This window comes from Hyperolius riggenbachi, chromosome 12, assembly GCF_040937935.1.
Source record: "Hyperolius riggenbachi isolate aHypRig1 chromosome 12, aHypRig1.pri, whole genome shotgun sequence".
Classification (NCBI taxonomy): Eukaryota; Metazoa; Chordata; class Amphibia; order Anura; family Hyperoliidae; genus Hyperolius; species Hyperolius riggenbachi.
Window position 1 is genome coordinate 31,949,746 of NC_090657.1, and position 20,706 is coordinate 31,970,451.

At 43.3% G+C, this 20,706-nt stretch overlaps 1 protein-coding gene across 7 annotated transcripts in view; it reads right to left on the reverse strand.

Moving 5' to 3' along the window:
- Window positions 1-12,744: 12,744 nt before the first annotated feature.
- Window positions 12,745-20,706, reverse strand: part of KRT222 (keratin 222) — a 119,067-nt gene continuing 111,105 nt past the window's right edge. For 6 of the 7 annotated variants that reach the window (XM_068262605.1, XM_068262604.1, XM_068262607.1 and 3 more), the window contains one exon: window positions 17,046-18,886. In XM_068262605.1, coding sequence (XP_068118706.1) covers window positions 18,673-18,886 — 214 coding nt within the window. In that variant the 3' untranslated portion in view covers window positions 17,046-18,672. Of the gene's footprint in view, window positions 13,113-17,045; window positions 18,887-20,706 lie in introns of those variants that run through there. The other variant, XM_068262603.1, reaches the window with a different exon arrangement.

Sequence of the window (20,706 nt, forward strand, 5' to 3'; positions counted from 1 at the left end):
TGGTGTCATCTAAACCTGACCTCACTTTCCGCAGAGCAAGATCTCTGCGTGATGGACTTGTACGGAGCCACTTCACTGGTGTTAGCCCTAAGAGACATTGTTTAACAACTGGCACGTATACATGTGGGGGATGCGATTTCTGTCAATTTATTCAGGTAGGGAGGGCTTTTTCCTTGCCCTGCGGCAGGAGAGTTACACTGTCCCATTTCGGAAATTGTAAGACAATCCTAGTGGTGTATATAATGTTATGCCACTGTGGAGCATATTATGTGGGCAAAACAAAACGCCCACTAAGGGAACGTATATCTGAGCATATAAAAAATATTGAGAAGGGGGAGTTGGGCTCTCCTGTCGCGAGGCACTGTGCCCTTGAACACAATAGCCGCACCAATAACGTTAGATTCATGGTGCTGGATCGCATCCACCCCACAATAAGAGGTGGCAATCTGGATAGACTCCTCCTACGCTGCGAATCACGCTGGATATATAACTTACAGGCTTGTGAGGCACCCGGCCTCAATGAGCAGACAAGCTTTGCCCATTTCCTGCCCATGTAGCGGTTCCTGTTTGGGCACTCTGGGGCCCTAGGATCTGGGGGTATTGCTCTGGCATGCGCCGTTGGGTGCGTTCGTGGCAGTCCTCGATCATAGCTGCCCTATATAATTTATTGAGGGTTGATTGGGTCATGTACCCTTATGGTGTCTTCACGGATATCCTTTCTCCGCGTCGACACTTTGAGTAAGCTTTCATTTTGGACGTGTTTATTGTCACAATTTTTGATAATACCAGTTAGCTGTACTGTTATATATGTGCTTTATGTGTCCGTGCGTATGGGTAACTGGGTAATTCTTAAATACGGTGCGGTGGGCTATGGGTGGTGGGTGCGATTGGGGCGGTTTTGGGGGTGGATCCCGGTGTACAGTAAGTATTGCTGTATTGGCTACATGTGGAGGCACTTGCGTAGTGACGCGCTGTGCACCTCTTTGTGGCCTTTATTATCTAGTTCTTGGTTTATCTCCGTGTTGAGCGGAGTCCGCCGGGCACTCCTCCCCCCTTTCCGTCCCCTTCTGCGTCCTTTCCTCCCCTTACCTTGCAACGGTCCACTCTGCCGTATGTTCGCCTCCCAGTGCCCATGCGCACGTACGTACGCATTGATGACATGAATGGGCGGAAGCGTACGTGCGTGTGATTGGCTGCAAGGGCAGATATTAGAGGAAGTTGTAGGCGAAGGTAGCCACGCCCCCTGAGAAAGCCGGAAGCCGGCGAAACGTCGGGGAAACTACCCGCCTGCATGGGACGCCACGCCGCCCCGCTCTCCACCCAGGCATCACTCTGAGACTTTTGCCATCAGTCTCCTCCAGCGGCACCTCCTGCCACTTCACACAGGGAGCAGGGGAAGGAGATCTCTGGGGAAGCCCCAGTACTCACAGGAGACTCACGCAGGACATACACTGTGGAATCTGTGGGACAGCCTGACGCCAGGACCAGCACTTCACCCTTTACCCAGAAGCATGGTGAGATGAACTGTTCTATGTTGAATACACCCTCTGAGGGATAATGTGATGGAGATGAGGAATCCATGCAGTCATTGTCGGTAGCATTTGGGTGAGATTTTCAAGCTGATTCGAAGGCAGCAGTGTGCGTGTGATATCCAGGCTGTCTAACACAACAGTTAACAGTATTTACCAGTGGAATCAATGTTGAGACATGGATTGCTGGACTGTTTTCCCTGCCTCTGTGCTATGCTCCGTGCCATATTGCTCTTTTAATGGTGACCTGCTTGCTGCATGGCTATTGCAACATTTACATTCAAGCTTCTGCTAACACTGCTGGAGTGCATCAATGCTTATTCTATCTAGCTTTAGATGCCGGCGTGTGCATGCTGAGATGAGTGGTGAGTGAGGTGGATGTAGCGTGACGGGGTGGCCATCCCATGTGTTTTTTATTATTTCACTATACATAGGAACATGTTTTGGATCAATAAATTTTGATACGATTATCACAATTAATAGTTGTTTCTGGTGATAAATATTTTCTGCCACTGCCACATTTTTTGAATAGGAAGTGGGGACTAATTGGGTAATTTTGATCCTGATGAAGATAGTCGATAACCATCGAAACATGTCAATCTGAGGGGGCTCCTGGCATTCAAATAGTTGCTCCCACCAACTACCGCACATTGCGCAATACACAGCTCGCCCATACAGGCCTGAGAGCGGCGGCTGAGTTGGAGCGCATGGTGGAACGCAGGAACTCCGTGGGGAAGTGACGTCACTCCCAGCTAGCCACCTGCCCAGAAGCCGTGTACCCTAGGCGAATCGAGCCGGCAGAGGACTGTTGGAACTCCATAGATGAACGCCGCACGGGGGAACGGATCCATTTCAGCCCAGAGTGGAAGCTGTATGCGAGGCTACCGGCCGGAGCCCGCATTGAAACAACGGTAAAAGCTACCAGAGCCGTAAGTGTCTGAGAAATACCAATCCTTGGAGACAAGCATACTGACGAGAACACTAGTGTAATTTACAAGTGGCCACTCGGTTTATAATATATGGAAGACACAAATTAGCAAGTATACTTTAGAAATAAGAACAGTCACTAAGATTATAGCCAACATATGAACTGTACAATGCTCCAATACTGGGAATATTCAGGCTAATAGACAATCAGGTGGCTCCATTGTGTGCATGTTGGATGGTGTACGTATGAACGGGATTGGATGGGTCCATATGGCAGAAGTGTATGGAATGATGTTTATGTGGGATATAATTGCACTTTAAAGGTTAAGAGGATCCTACATTATATTGAATTTTAAAACTGTCATTTTGTATTTTTTCTGGTCTCAATACCTATATAATTTTAGAGTCTATGCGCATTGGCTCAATATATTTCTAACCTCAATAAAGTCATTTAGAAACGTATACACCAGCACCGTCCTCTTCTAGTTTTATTCTTTTTGATACTTGGCAGGGGCTAAGGGGACACCCCATACCTTGAGGACTAGGCAGCTGGAGGATATATCAGTCTAGCTGGAAGCAATAGCAACGCCCTTCAACCACTCCTTTGGAAAGTTTTGATACTTACCTGGGGCTTCTTCCAGCCCCATAAGCTCGTCTGAGTTCCACGCCATCCTGCCTCAGTCTAACCTCCCGCGCATGCGCAGAAAACCCAGACTGGACGCGACTGAGCTGTTACCAGGGCTGATTGTGGCTAAACGGCAGACCGGAGGAGGACGGCGCGGGACAAATGAGCTTATGGGGCTGGAGGAAGTTCCGGGTAAATATCAAATCTTTACTTGATTTGATCTCTGGTACAGTTTAACTGCACCATGTGGTGGTTACAAACACTCCCATTTACTTGCATTGTTTTGGAACCGGAAGCCACTTACTCCTGGCAAATGGGTTGCTAAACAGCGCATTTACTGTCTGTGTTAAGGCCTAAAGGTGCCCACACACACAAATTATCTTCAATTTTACTGCAATCTGATGAAAACGAATTTTTTTTTATTCAACCAAAAAACTTGATCAAATTTCCATTTTTTTTCCTTAATTGTTTCAGATTGAGTGTTTGGAAAATGTAGACCAACTTTCTTCAAAAAAAATTGTGATAGATTGTTAAGCTGAATTCAAAGAAATTGTATATAAACTATTCAGTACATAGCAAAATGTATTTGTATACAAATAAAGGATAGAATAATGAAAGAGTGTGTGTATTTGTATTTTAACCACTTATGGGCTTTGGATGTGAGTTTTATGTCCAGATTAGTGCTCTTGTAGGTTCCTTGGTTTGAGACTTACGTCCTACCCTAATAGCCACCTTGACCTGTCGCATGCATATGCACACATTTTACAACGGAACCAATAAAATTGAAAAAAAGTTTTACATTTATTAAAGTTACAGTGTCATATTAAAAGAAAATGTGCAGTTTATTCTGTTGTATAAGACTACTTTTTAACCCTTTAAAATCTTCTGAAAAGTCAGGGGTCGTCTTATACGCCGGTGGTCATTGATGCCAGGTGATACGCCCTATCCTGTTACCGCCTATCAGATCTCGCTGCTGAGGACTGTAGTGAAGCGGCGCAGGCGCACATGTGTGAGATCTGAGAGGCAGAGAAGGAGATAGATAGGATACAAGGGTGGGCCAGACAGGTGAAAGAGGCGTGTTTTATGGGCACAGCGCAATCTATTCTTCCATACCGCTCTGATAAACAGGTAGACAAGGAGAGCTGACCAATGGACTATATACTGTTATATATTGGGTACCACATACAGTACAGCACCAGTATCTGTTCATACATAGCACCAGTACATGATGTTTTGTTTTTTTTAGTTAGTGTGCGTTTTAAGAGGGGTAGTCTTATACGGCGAGTATATCCCAAACTCTATATTTTAACTGGAAAAGTTGGGGGGTCATCTTATACGCCCAGCCGTCTTATAAGCTGGAATATGCGGTACATATTTTTTTCCTGTATTGAAGTTTTACCCACTACCAAGCCAATTAACCCCTTGTGTCAGCAAGCAGCGCTCACAGGCTGCAAGTGAAGTGAAATCTCCAGAGATATGCCCAGCCCCTTGGGGCTAAATACACACCTTGAATACAAATCAGATGCAAATTATGTGCTAACACTAATCTAAATTCTAAAATTTGAATGCAAGCTGACACCCCTGGAGGCAGCTAGCCTGAAGGATACTTAAGTTTTGTACAGCAGAAGGAAATGGCAGCGCTTCCAAACAGACACTGCACCTGAATTGACTACCTGCACAAGTATGCAGAGCTCGACTAACGGGCAGGTTACACACCTTGCATTCAAAACAGGTACAGTAAAGGGGGCGTTAGCTTCAGCATAAGTTGTGCACAAATTATCCCTAATAGACTCTCCTACGGCGGTGACGTGCCCCAACAGGAGAGAAACTAACCACTAATCTAGCAGTGAAACATATCAAAAAGTGAAGCATGTTCAAACAATGAAAATTGTCCGAAAAAAAAGGGTTAAAACTTCAAACTAATGTAACAGTGAAGCATATTCAGCAGTGAAACATATCCAACAGTGAACCCTAGCTAGTCTAAAACTAAAATCATAATCCTTACCTGGTGCAGCTAGCCATAAATGGTATACACATTTGTTCAAAAGACAGCAAGCAATGGGCAGCGCTCACAGGCTGCAAGTGAAGTGAAAGCTCCAGAGATATGCCCAGCCCCTTGGGGCTAAATACATTGTTTGAACATACTTCACTTTTTGATATGTTTCACTACTAGATTAGTGGTTAGTTTCTCTCCTGTTTGGGCACGTCACCGCCGTAGGAGAGTCTATTAGGGATAATTTGTGCACAACTTATGCTGAAGCTAACGCCCCCTTTACTGTACCTGTTTTGAATGCAAGGTGTGTAACCTGCCCGTTAGTCGAGCTCTGCATACTTGTGCAGGTAGTCAATTCAGGTGCAGCGTCTGTTTGGAAGCGCTGCCATTTCCTTCTGCTGTACAAAATAACCCCTTGTGTCACCTATACTTGGTATGTTGGGCCGAACCTCCGATTTTAGGTTCGCGAACCGGGTTCGCGAACTTTCGCGGAAGGTTCGGTTCGCGTTAAAGTTCGCGAACCGCAATAGACTTCAATGGGGATGCGAACTTTGAAAAAAAAAAAAAATTATGCTGGCCACAAAAGTGATGGAAAAGATGTTTCAAGGGGTCTAACACCTGGAGGGGGGCATGGCGGAGTGGGATACACGCCAAAAGTCACCGGGAAAAATCTGGATTTGACGCAAAGCAGCGTTTTAAGGGCAGAAATCACATTGAATGCTAAATGACAGGCCTAAAGTGCTTTAAAACATCTTGCATGTGTATACATCAATCAGGGAGTGTAATTAAGGTACTGCTTCACACTGACACACCAAACTCCACTGAACAGAACAGGTATGCAGTGGCGGGTTCACTGAACAGAACAGGTATGCAGTGGCGGGTCCACTGAACAGGTATACAGTGGCGGGTCCACTGAACAGAACAGGTATGCAGTGGCGGGTTCACTAAACAGGTATACAGTGGCGGGTCCACTGAACAGAACAGGTATGCAGTGGTGGGTTCACAGAACAGGTATGCAGTGGCAGGATCAATGAACAGGTATGCAGTGGCAGGATCACTGAACAGGTATGCAGTGGCAGGATCAATGAACAGGTATGCAGTGGCAGGATCAATGAACAGGTATGCAGTGGCAGGATCAATGAACAGGTATGCAGTGGCAGGATCAATGAACAGGTATGCAGTGGCAGGATCAATGAACAGGTATGCAGTGGCAGGATCAATGAACAGGTATGCAGTGGCAGGATCACTGAACAGGTATGCAGTGGCAGGATCAATGAACAGGTATGCAGTGGCAGGATCAATGAACAGGTATGCAGTGGCAGGATCAATGAACAGGTATGCAGTGGCAGGATCAATGAACAGGTATGCAGCCAGGGACAAGTTAAGCCTAACTAATCTTTCCCTATGAGAGACTGCAGCAGCTCGCCCTACTCTAACTAATGCAGGCACACGAGTGGCCACGGCCGCCGCTGCCTGCCTATATAAGGGGGGGTGGGGCTCCAGGGGCTAGTGTAGCCTAATTGGCTACACTGGGCCTGCTGACTGTGATGTAGAGGGTCAAAGTTGACCCTCAGTGCATTATGGGGCGAACCGCAATGGGGCGAACTTTTCCGCAATAAAGTTCGCGTGCGGTACCCGCACGCGAACCACCTAGGTTCGCGCGAACCAGGTTCGCCGGCGAACCGTTCGGCCCAACTCTAATACTTACTTCACAGTATTGATACCTGAAATGACTGCCCCCGAAGCTCCTTTGTTTGTTTGCTACACGCTCTCCATTACTATTGGAGCAGAGAATTTAATGATATTGCTGTGGAGATTGGCTGACGCTACCCACTGAAATAGAGGCTGATACATTATTCTAAGCAGCGCTGCTATACTAAGAGACTTTATTGAGATGCAATTGTGGCTACAAAGAATGTATAAATAGGTTTTGTGCAATCATATGCTGAAAAACGAGGTCTACTCAGCGAATCATTCTATAGGTATCTGTTGTGGTGTGTGCCTGTTTACCATAGGAGGGTGGAATTGAGAGAGTTAGCTAGTGTGTGCTTGCATTTTTATACGTATTGGCCTCAATTCACAGAGCTTTATCAAACCCTTTATCAAACGTTTGATAATTTACCTCATGGGTAAAATCTAATTTTGAATTTACTAAGGTGTTATAGATTTATCGAATGTTTTATCGATGAAATGTTCAATAAATCTATAACACCTTAGTGACTTCAAAATTAGATTTTACCCATGAGGTAAATTATCAAACGTTTGATAAAGTGTTTGATAAAGCTCGTGAATTGAGGCCAATATTGTGTATTTTATATTTTATTTTAATACAATTTTATGAGGTGCTTTGATTCATATTCATGAAATTGAATAAATTGATATATGTTGGTACTTATAGGTGCATGAGTGATTTTGTGATTTATTTGATAGTTATATCTGTGGGGGTGTGAGTAACCCCTTTCACTCGTTGCAGCCATTTTTCATTGTCTTCCAGCTGAGTGGGCACAAAATCAGTCACTGGTACTCTTTATCTATTCAAATGAGCCATTCAGCTCCCTGACTTTTAAAGTCGCAGAGAGCTCTGTCTTTTGAAGCTTATTATCTCAAGTGTCTGGCACTGTATTGTTTTTTTCTCTGGGGTCAGTTCAAAAGTTCACTAGCCTGCTCTGTAAAATCATTTAGAATGCTGAGTAGTTTAGTGTGTAAACTGCAAATATTAGAGAATGATGCAATGTTATGAAAACAAACGATATAACTGAATATAAAAATATGAGACTATTTTCTTTGCCACTAATGTTTTAGTAATTATTCGTACTACACAACCAATTCATTATATCTTAATTTTTTTTCCACTTCATGGCCCTATGTAATTAATTTTTTTAACTTGAGTTATCTCCAAGGACAAAAGTACTATCAAATGTGTTTTGAGTCTTTTTTTTGCTTTTTAGTGGTTAACCCATTCTCGTTCCGTCGTTTTCACTTGAACAATGTTCTCCTCCCATTCATTAGCCTATAACTTTATCACTACTTATCACAATGAACTGATCTAGATCTTGTTTTTTTCCGCCACCAATTAGGCTTTCTTTGGGGAGTACATTTTGCTAAGAGCCACTTTACTGTAAATGCATTTTAACAGGAAGAATAAGAAAAAATGGAAAAAATTCATTATTTCTCAGTTTTCAGCCATTATAGTTTTAAAATAATACATGCCTCCATAATTAAAACCCACGTATTGTATTTGCCCATATGCCCCGGGTATTACACCATTAAAATTATGTCCCTATAACAATGTATGGCGACAATATTTTATTTGGAAATAAAGGTGCATTTTTTCCGTTTTGCATCTATCACTATTTACAAGTTTAGAATAAAAAAAAATATAGAAATATTTCATCTTTACATTGATATTTAAAAAGTTTAGACCCTTAGGTAAATATTTACATGTTTTGTTTTTTTATTATTGTAATGTTTTTTTTTTTTATATTAAACATTTTATTTGGGTATTTTTTGGGAGGGTGAGATGTAAACATTACTTTTATAATGTAAATGTGTGTTAAGTTTTTATTTTTTTTAATTTTAGTTGTAGTTTTACTTTTTGGCCACAAGATGGCGGCCATGAGTTTGTTTACATGACATCACTCTAAGCGTAACATACGTTTAGAGGGACGCATGGGGGACGCAACAGCCAGAAAAAGCAGAGCTTCTGAGAGAAGCTGTTGCTTTTTCTGCAAGGGAGAGGAATCAGTGATCGGGCACCATAGCCTGATTCACTGATTCGTGGGCTAACGATCCGCGGCCGGGAGCACGTGTGCACGCGCGATCGGCCGCGGGAGCGCGCGGACGCGCACATGGCCTCCTGGGTGTAGCTAGTACGTCCAGGAGGCCAAAGTAGTTAAAAAGGAATATTGTAGGGGGGTCGGGGGAAAATGAGTTGAACTTACCCGGGGCTTCTAATGGTCCCCCGCAGACATCCTGTGCCTGCACAGCCAATCACCAATGCTCCGGCCCCGCCTCCGGTTTACTTCTGGAATTTCAGACTTTAAAGTCTGAAAACTACTACTACGCCTGCACGGCCGTGTTCTCGCTCCCACTGATGTCACCAGGAGCGTACAGCGCAGGCACAGACCACACTGGGCTTGTGCTATACACTCCTGGTGACATCAGCGGGAGCGAGGACACGGCAACGCAGGCGCAGTGGTTTTCAGACTTTAAAATCTGAAATTCTAGAAGTGAACCGGAGGCGGGGCCAGAGCATTGGGGAATGGCTGCGCGGGCACAGGATGTCTGTGGGGGACCATTAGAAGCCCCGGGTAAGTTCAACTAAATCCCCCCCCCCCTCCACAGTCTGCACTTCAACTGCACCTGAGTAGTTTCATGTAAAATTCACTGTTATGTACAGAACCAAAATTAGAAAATAATTCTCTGTCCAAATATTTTTGGACCTAACTGTATTTTTCCCTGTGTCTCATCTTGAGATGGGATTCCCTCCAAATTTCACTGTTCATTGTTCTTCTAACTCCTGTTCAACCTCTATCTTCCTGCCTATTGTATCTCTCGTATTATACATATCCACATACTCCACTTAGATATTTGAGAAAAAAAACTATGTAATTCAGAGATAAAACCTTTGGATGTGGTGTGCCTCTAGAAATCTATCATAGGCCCTACAAATCAGTATTTGTTTACGGTACTTACTGATTTTTTAAAAGGCATTTTATTGAAAAGTTTGAAAATATCACCTAGGAGAAAACTCAGGAAATTACCGTATTTTTCGGACTATAAGGGCCTGTACACACTGCTGCGCTTGCGTTGCGTTTTTGCCTGCGTTTTTCAGTGTGTACAGGCCCTAAGATGCTCCGAGGACAAAAACCAGGGGAAAAATATAGGTACTAAACCTGGTGCATCCATGGTGAAGGGGCATCTTGTGGATTATGCCCCCTTTGTACCTCATGCCCCCTTGTACTTCTTCTGTCTCCCTGTGTCCTCCTCTGTCCCCATGTGTTAGCCTCTGTCCTGGTTGTGTCCTCCTCTATGCCCCTTCATGCGCCCCTGTGTCCTCCATTTGTCCCTGTGTCCTCCTCTGGATGGGCACAGTACAGGGAGTCCCCGACATTGCGGCGGGTTGGAGGTCTGAATTGGCAGGCGTTCACAAGTCAGGAACTCCCTGCATTTGGGCTATAAGATGCAGTGACTTTTTCCTTCACTTTTGGGGGAGAAAAAGTCTCATAGTCCACAAAATACAGTAAGTCAATTGCAAATGGGCCCTGGTATGGCAAAGAAAATGTTCTCCTGGCTACTTTCCAAATGACTCAATCATAGATCTTTTATTATCCTTCTCTATTTATTCTTCTGAGGAAGGGCTTTTAGTTTAGAATGTAATAGTTTTGTCAATTCTGCAATTGCTAAATAAACTTGACCAGCTGATTTCATCTCTCAAATTATAATTTCTAATATCTGGGAATCCAGCACTATTTTGGGTTTCCTGCTTCTTCTCAAAAAAATTGTAAAAATGCTCTATAAAGATCCTTGGGCCCATATGCAATTCACTTTTTCTCCTGAGTTTTTTCCTAGGAGATAATTTTTCATCTTCAATTTAAAATAACTTTGCAGCATTTTTCAACTACAAACGTACCAAAAAGTAGGCAAAAAAGTACTATCCGAATTATTTTGAGGATTTTCTTGATTTTTGATGGCTTGAACTGCATTTTATCGAAAACTCAGGTGAAAAAGTGAATTGGCCCATATGCAATTAACTCCTTCTCCTAAGTTATCTCTGAAGAGATACAGTTTATATTCTGTTCAAATTAACTTTTAAGCATTTTACAACTGAAAAAGTACCCTAAAGTTGGTTAAAAGGTACTATCAACATTATTTTGAGTATTCTCTCGCTTGCTGGTGGTCTAAAAAGCATTTCATAACAGGGTGTGAAAATATCACCAAGGAGAAAACTCAGGAGAAAAAGTGAATTGCATGTGGCCCCTTGTTTTAATATGCAATTAGAGCCACCAGCAAGCAAGAAAACACTCAAAATCATTTTGATTGTACATTTCCACCTCCTTTCTTGGAACTTTCTCAGTTGTAAAATGCTCAAAAGTTATTTTAAATAGAAGATGAAAAAATATCTTCTAGGAGAAAATACAAGAGAAAAAGGGGCTCTAATTCACATTTGTATTTGCCGATTTTAAAGAGACTCTGTAACAAAAATGTTATCCTTTTTTCCACTATCCTACAAGTTCCTAAACCTATTCTAATGTGCTCTGGCTCACTGCAGCACTTTCTACTATCACCGTCTCTGTAATAAATCAACTTATCTCTCTCCTGTCGGATTTGTCACCCTGTGTCTGGAAGGCTGCCAACTCTTCAGTGTTGTTGATCTGTTTTGCATGCTCCCCTCCAGGCCCCTCTATGCACACTCCCATGTGTGTTATTTAGATTAGGCTGCCTCTCTGCTCTCTCAGTGAGAGAAGAGAGCTTTACAAGCTGGATAAATCGTCCTCTGTTAGGCTGTGAAAGGAGCTGGCTGCCTGGGCTGTCACATGCTGAGGAAGTACAAACACCGGGCAGAGCTGACTGCAGGAAGAAACAATCAGCCTGTCACTCTTCAGTGGATGAGAGCTGCAGGGGGAAGAAGGTAAACACACAAATGATCTCTTGAGATTCAAAAGGAGGGCTGTATACAGCCTGCTTGTGTATGGATGTATTTTCTATGTGTGGACATACTGTACATCAACCTACTTCCAGTTTTGGTGGCCATTTAGTTTGTTTATAAACACACTTTTTAAAACTGTTTTTGACTACGTTTAATGAGGTAGGGAGCGGCGAAATTGTGACAGAGGGGAATAGGAGATGTCCCCTAATGCACTGGTATGTTTACTTTTCTGCGATTTTAACAATACAGATTCTCTTTAAGCAATTTGTACCCCCATTTTGACATTATTCTACAAATTCCCTCTATCTGCTCTTGGGAATTTGCCAAAAATAATGAAGTGTCTTCAGTAAATAAATTCCTTCTGTAGTGATATTTTAAATGATTAACCAGTTCCGACTCTCTGGTAGGTAAATATACGCTCCTGAAAACTTCCCCTGTGTATCGGGGGCATATATATACATACGCCCACATTTTTGCCGTTGCGCGCTTATGCACGTGTTCACATCGCCATTCCACCATCTGTGATGGGAACATGTTTTCCCAAAGCCATTCAAAGTAACAAATGATGACCGGCATCAATGAGGTGCCTGTGGTCATTCACGTAGTGAAAGTAAAACACATACACAACACTTCCTGTGCACTGTTCACAGTACACAGGATTGAGTGTGGGGACATCTAGTGGTCAAAAAGTAAAAACAGATTCACAAACATTAAAAAATAAATCCCCCCATTAGTTATTAACCCCTTCTACCCCCTCCCCCATAGTTACCAAAATAAAGCACTTAAACAAAACAAACAAAGTGACAGAATTTAAAAAAAACACATAAAAAATGACCTTAGGGACTCATGAGGGTATCATGTCCAGAGGGTATATTACTGTTATTTTTGCAAATAAGGGGTTGTATTTTTTGATATAGTATGAAAAACACAAAACGGAGAAAAAACACATTTATTTCCGATGGTCAGATGTATTCCACCGGTTTTGTCAGCAGCGTCCACTAAAGAAAAACTCAGAGTCTCATAGATTGAAAAATGTTCAAGTTTATTCAGTTTGACTTGCCCAGTTTCTACCAAGATAGCTTTGTCTCAAAATCAATTCTCTGAAGCAGCGATTTTTCTAAATAAAACAAGCTCCAATGGACCTCGATACAGCATTTTCTTCTGCTCTGTGATCACCTATTTCTTCTGGTATGTACAAAAACTGGTCTTGCAGGTGGAGAGAACCTGGTGACCACAAATCTGCATTTTACATGTTACATTCTTCACGCATTTACATGGTATAATAGGCACAGTCAGTCGAGGCATTGACATTCATTAAGCCACATATTGCTAAAAGGTCAACGCGAAGCAGCCCTTCATTGAAGTAGATGGGAACACCTAGAAGCATCTCTAGCAGAAAAATAAAACATCCTGCATATATTATTTATTACAGTGACAGACATCAAATAAAGCTTAATAACAGAAAAGCTAAAAATAATACAAAGCTGCAGCTAATTTTATCATCAGAGTCTAAAAGGCTTAACATGCCAATCATTATTTGTTGTTGTTTCAATTTCCATATCAGTATACAGTAATGCAATCTTCACAAATGTTTATTTAGCTTAAAAAATGGAAGACTAGGACTATTTTTGTTGTGCTTTCGCTAAGGACTATGACACGTTTGTTTTGTCCATTGATTGATAGTAGCTGACCACATTCATTTTACGCCTACCCTACATCGTAACACGGGCTTTTCCCATTTTAGCAACACAAGCACAGTGAGGAACATTTTCTAGGGGCGGGTGGAGCAGGGCATTGCCCAGGGGCGGGAGTTGAGCACAGCAGAAGTTGTCACTCACCTCCCAGGACCCATACGCCGCATGGCCTTCCTGCTTCTAGGCATTCTGTATCATTGTAACAGCACCCACTATGATGACATCACAGGGGGTGCTGTTACCATGATACAGGACGCCTAGAAGCAGGAAGAAGGTAGGACATGCGGTGCGAGAATTCTGGAAGGTGAGTGACAACTATCACTGTGCATTCTGCATGGGCACACCCACCTGCCGCCCTCTGCCTATCCAACAGCAGGACTCTCTGGCTATCCATCAGCAGGGCTCTGTGGCCACCCATCAGTGGGGCTCCCTGACTACCAAAAAGAAGTGGTGTGGGGGGGGAACTCTCTGGCTATCAATCAGGAATCACTAGAATGTACTAAGCACTGTTGACATTCAGCCAATAGAGGTGAAACAGCATGTTGTTCCATTGTTTGTATGATTATAATGGTAAGGAAGAGTGCATTCAGTCAATGATGGTGTTTTTATCATGAGGATCATTCATAAAACAGGCCTATGGGTGCGTACACACCTTTGATGGATTTCACCCATCCGAGATGGGGACCCAATCCCCTTGGGCAACATCACTGGGCCAGGCTGCACAGGCCATTGTGGGGGGTGAGTTAATCCGATGGCTAGATCGCTTGGTTGTTGGGGTTTGCGAGCCACTGTACACATGCCTGATTATCAGGTGATCCAAACTTCCAAGTGGTAAAAAGAGTAGCACTCTCTCGGGTAGATGGCGTGCCCAAGCCTCAATGGACCTCCGCACCTCCTGGTCCCCAATGTAGTACAAGACACGAAAGAGGCTGGCACTGCAGTAAAGATAAGCTCTTTTATTCTGAAAAAGATAAAATCATGGGGCCATACGGCTGTATGGCCCCATAATTTTATCTTTTTCAGAAAAAAAGAGCTTATCTTTACTGCAGTGCCAGCCTCCTTCGTGTCTTGTGATTATCAGGTGAGGCAGTCGTTATCAGCTGCCTCAGCCGACTTTAGTTAAGCTTCACTCTTGATTGGTCACTCTGAAGTGACCCCCAGGCAAGGCTATGCAGTGATATCCTTGGGGTGATACGGAACAATTACAACTGTTAGCATTGTTCATTATTGTTTTTAAACAGGGCTAAAACTTGCCCCTTCTCTCTGTGCTTGTGCATGGACTTTCAAACTTCACGCAGCTTTCCATGAGCTCAGCCACATACTCACGCTAGAGGAAACTCAGCCAAGGCGAACTTCAACGACCACCTCTGCCAAGAACCCAGTGTGTCTACAGCAGCCCGCAACCCCCAGTGGATCGCTTCAGTCGAGAGCACTTTTATTCCTGCTTTCCATGTGACTTCACACCTCGTCTGCCCTCCGCCCTCCCACATAGTCGCTAGCCTGCAGTCTGGCCCTGCAATGTCACCTTAGGGATCTTATACCGATCACCTCTGGGCATCATGCCTCGTACAGGTGTAGGAGGCTTTCGTTAGAATATAGGTTGGCTTACTGAACTCCATGAACTAGGAAGGAGAGAAACTATCTGGGAGCATTAGGAGGAGCGTATGTGCCAGCTGTTATTTGCTAGACCTCAGTATAAACCTATTGGTCCAACCAACCAAAGAGAAGCAGACAAACGAGACAATGATAGCAGCAGGCACACTCACCAAACAAGTTTAGAAGGATTTCTAAATAACAATGTCATTTGTAAAAAAAAATAGGACTTTAAATGTAGCTACTTGTATTTAGGTTTATATGACAAGTTATGAAGTTTTCCATAAATAAACAAATTATGTGTGTAAATGTTTTAACTTCCCTGGCGGTATGATCATTTCCAGTTTTTAGGGTCTTTTCAGCCCATTTCAGACCCTAAAATCAGGAAAAAAATCATGCCGCTAGAATGCCTTCAGCAGCCCCAGCACTCACTCACCTCCCTGGGCTCCAGTGCTGCAGTTTTCCCTCCGTCCTCCAGGTGGCTCTGTAACTTTGTAGTGAGCTCACTGACGGTGATCTCACCAGAGTGATTCAGAGCCTCGGAGGACAGGAAGGGGAACGGCTACCGACGTCTGGATCTCCCGGGAGGTGAGTACAAAACGCCTTCTGCGCTCCCTTGCTCTGCATTGAGCTCCCGGTGGCTATCCCGAGCTAGATTAAAGTGAGATTAAATGAGTTCCTATGCACTGTTTAAGTTTATATACTGTATCAGTGATAGTGTTCTATTATTTGTGTCTCAGGCAACCCATAAATACCCTAGGGTCTCTCGCAGCAACATCTACAGGTTTGACCCTAGGAGGTCTGTTGTACATTATACTGTCATTCAGCTGATGGACTGAAGAGCAGAACCAAGAAGAGTGATCAGCCCCTCATATAGTCCCTCCCTAATAGAGATTTTCAATGAGATGGCAATAATAATTGGCATAGTTCCAAGCTGCATACAAGGTGGCCACACACCATACAATTTTTTTAAATTTTGTTTCAATCCAATGATTACAATCCATTTTTCTGATCAATTGTAACATTTAAAATATCTCACCAATGTACTACACACGTGTGTTCAATTTTTTCCCAATTATTAAAAAAAAGATTGAAACCTCAGAAAAAATAGCTGAAGTCTATACATTAACAAATTGACTAGCTACCCTACACCAGTCTCTGCGTCTGATTGGGATGAAGTTAAATCCTTGGTTACAGTCAAAGCCTATCATGACTTACTCTGTCTTTTTATATACTGGAGGTAGTCTTTAAAGGAGTTATCAGGCAATAAAAGGTAAAATAAGGGCTACTTACCCGGGGCTTCGTCCAGCCCCAAGCTCCCAGCATGTCCCTTGCCGCTGCCCTGCCCGCAGCCGTTCGCCTCCTCTCCTTCCCGGTCCTAGTGGTCGGCCTGTACTGCACCTGTGCGAGCGGCGCTGTCAATCACCGCCACGTGGACCGGAGCGTACTGCACAGGCGTACTACAGTGTGACTACAGTGTGACCCTCACTGCTAAGAAATTCCACTTTTTACCTCTTTCTTGCTCTCAGAGGCCATTTTCTGCTAGGAAAGTGTTTTATAGTCAGAATTTCCTATCAGTTATCAGTAAGGGTCACACTGTAGTCACTTCCTGTCTGAGTCAGGACTCAGACAGGAAATGACTGCAGTGTGACCCTCACTGATAAGAAATTCCAAATATAAAACAATTCCCTAGCAGAAAATGGCTTCTGAGAGCAGAACTACTGCTCCTGCACAGTACGCTCTGGTCAGTCACCGCCACGTGGACAGGAGTGTACTGCGCAGGCGCAGAACTGCTCCTGCGCAGGCGCAGGACTGCTCCTGCGCATTATGCTCTGGTCCACGTGGCGGTGATTGACAGCGCCGTTCATGCAGGCGCAGTACAGGCCGAACTCCAGGTCGGCCTGACGTCATTACCACGGACCGGGAAGCAGAGACGGCAAACGGCTGCGGGCAGAGCTGCGGCGAGGGACATGCTGGGAGCTTGGGGCTGGACGAAAGCCCCGGGTAAGTAGCCCTTATTTTACCTTTTATTGCCTGATACCTCCTTTAAAGTGGATCCGAGATAAACTTTTACTCATTGCTCTCTAATACTCTAATTCCCTATAAACTAAACAAACAAACAAACAAACACAGAACACTTATATCGCACTTTTCTCCTGGCGGACTCAAAGCGCCAGAGCTGCAGCCACTAGGAGGTGCTCTATAGGCAGAAGCAGTGTTAGGGAGACTGGTCCAAGGTCTCTTACTGAATAGGTGCTGGCTTACTGAACAGGCAGAGCCGAGATTCAAACCCAAACAAGCCTCACCCACAGCTCAAAGTGCCTTGGCACTCCATGTAGTAAGGGCTTATGGGAGCTCAGTCTGGGCAGGAGGAGGGGGAGGTGTTACTAGCCAGAGATTTCAGAGGCAAAGGGGAGGAGGGAGCAGGAGAGGGGAGTAAGCTGAGGGCTGGAGATGCAGTTGCAGCTTGCCTGTGTGTAATGATGACAAACAACATGGCTGCCCTCATTGTATCACAGGAATAAATAATCATAGACTGTTGAAGCTGTTTGCAGCTAGATATGCTGTGTAAACGATCTAAACTTTAGATAAGATATATAGACAAGTTACTTGTCATAGTTAGGTTTCCATCTCGGATCCACTTTAACTCAACTACCAATACTTAGCAGTAGATTCCTCAAACATGCTGATCTCTGTGACTTGGGAAGAATTAATCAATGCAGATTGCTGGCTAATTTATTAGCTAATGTCTTTAATTTTCTTGCTAAAGCTTTTAGTAACTAACAGTTTCCAAATAGTGGAGGTTTGCCTGTTACAGCATGACTTTGCTAATCCCTGCAGCCATCCTGTATATAGTTGTAATCATTAAAGTGAACCAGAGGTAAAAATAAACTGATGAGATAAACAATTGTCTTTATCTTCCTACTCCTAAAAAATCATTTTTTTTCACTTTCCCATGGTTTTATTTTACATTTAAACATTTACAAAGTAGATTGAATTTTATGTTGTCTCTGCTCAGTGGTAACCTATTAAGTGTTGTTCGTAAATGAAAACACATGAACTGTTGATTTTTTTTTTATTCCTCCTGCACTCAGAAGTCGTATTCTGCCAGGAAAACGTTTATGGTGGTGATTTGCTTATCAGTGATGTTTACTGTATTCCCAGCAAGGTACTGACAAGTCAGAAGCTGTCACATGCCTAGAAATTAACTCTTTCAGGCGGCAAAATAAAAAAAAGTAAAACAGCCTGGTTATGAATGTTTTGCACTGTACATACACATGTTTATCCCATCCTGTCACATGTCGCCTCAGGTACACTTTAAATAGCTTGCTTGCTAGCAGAGCATGCTGGGAAAGCTGCCACAGTTAGTCCACTTTTGGGTTCAAGTACTCAAATAATAATCAGAAACAGATATGACAGCATGTAAGGCTGGAGAACAGCTGTAATGGCAAACGTATTTCTTGGCATGTAGTGCTATTTTATGCAATAAATATATATACAGACCAATAGTATAAAAGGCAACACTTTGCAGATGAATTTGGTTTCCTATGTTCCACCTGACTGGCACACACAGATCCATAAAGCTGTTATGACATTACTAATGTTACTATTACACAGCTGTAGAACAAGCTGAACCTACTGATCTTTGGATTGGTGGTAGTTCATGGACTCATGGTGGGAATGCTACACGACCGCCTCATGATTAGTCGAACCTCTACGTCCGGTAGATTGTCCTTTTTGGTCTCGGTGCAAATTTCATTGGCAGCTGCCAGATGGAGGTCAAATCGTAGGGAGACGGATTTCTTTCTTAGTTTCGGATTGTCTTTGAAAAAGGATCCTTCCCACTTCTTGATCACTTCATCCACCTTCTGTGTTCTGCAAAATACATCAGATGTTAGCATTTCAGAGCAGGCTGTGTATAATGAATGACTGGTATGAGTTACAGGGTTCCTAGCTAACTTATGGAGAACCGGTATGAATGTGGCTGTGTGTGTTGCTTGGTTAATCTGGTAGTCCCAGTAAAACTGGTACAATGGTTCCATTTATGGGCATAAACGGCTAAGCAGTGGGTTTGGGGGCTATTCGGTTGGAGGGCACCGCAGGGGCGCAACCACAAACCAGAGGCCCCCATTGCAAAGTTTTAAAGAGGAGCTGTCAGCCATACTATCTCAGGAAAAAAAAATATATATAAGTAGATAAATACTTGCTCTACTTACATAACAGATGTATTGCACTTTCCATGTTATGATTCCTGTGAATTTTATCAAGAAAAAGTAGAGAATCCTATTCTAGACAGTTTCCATATTTACTGTGGCTATTTTGAAGCCAGTCGTGATGTAATATCCGCCCTTACTCTCCTCTGCCTGATTTGCCCGCCCTTCACTTTAGAAAGTGCATTGTTTCAGCCTGAGAAATTTTGGCCAATCAGAGAGGAACAGAGGTGTGGGAGGGGAAAACAGGCGGGAAAGAGGCTTCAGCCAATCGGGCTGCATTAGTTAAGTCTGAGGGGAAGTAGAGAAGCAAAAAAAGACAACCCAGCATGCCCAGCAACTTCTCTTTTGTGTACCAAATTTTCTGTGTACCAAATAAGAGTCTTGTAAACTGGGGAATGATAATTTATTAGCAAGAAAAGTAATAGTGATTTTAACTTTTGGATTGCCTGGTTAGCATCTTTATTACTTGTTTACCAGATAAAAATAAAGAATTGATTTTTCATTTTATGCCTGACAGTTACACTTTAATTATGCCTCCAGTCCTAGACATGCTTCACATCCTCAATATAACGTACTCCCCCATGGATATAATGGACATAGCAGCAAAAAGGCCTTTTAAACTGATTTTAATCATTTTATATATCCTTTGGGGTGCCTCCCCAAAAGATGTATATGGTTTTTAGCTTGGGCAATTGTTGGTTTTTACATTTTACCATCTACTATCCTATTTTGTGGAGCGAGATTTAAAGGCACCGAAACAAGTCAACATTCCCTTGTTGGTTGGTTCCACCACTTTCAAGCTGAAACCCATTGGTTGTCGTTCTGCAACCAAGTTTTGCGAGTACTCGCTTTTTATCCTTTCTTTCTCATTACTTGATATACTACAACTACACCATAAGGGACTCCTGCTTCTCTCCTGCTTTTCTTTTTTTTTACTTCCTCTGGAAGAACAACAGGTAGTCCAGATCACCATGACTCACTGACTGTAAGATGACCAAGTCAGACTCCTGTTGCTGCAGAAACCCAAAGCTCCCCATACAACAGGTAGACATAGCAAAGAAATGAACAGCGCTACTTAAAAACAGATGAGTGCTTACCTGCAAAAAAAGTGCACACCCCACTCATGGGATTCAAATACACAATGAGCATACACATGACCTGTCTGCCACTTGGAGGATGTTAGTTTCACTAACAATTTGCAATTTGTTAGGTACTTGTCCCTCCCACTGTCGAAGAAGTCTTTCCTCCATGGGAAGGGACCTAACACTAACTAAAACCTACCTATGCATATGCATAGCCTGGGCCCGCTACCAGTAAATTTAAGAATTGCGCAGAAAAAGTGGGATCAGCGCATCACCAGGCCGCCTCTGGATGGCCTCAGCTCAGAGTCCTGGGGGGGCTCAGCGCATCTCTGAGCTGAGGCCATCCAGAGGCGGCCTGGTGATGCGCTGATCCCACTTTTTCTGCGCAATTCTTAAATTT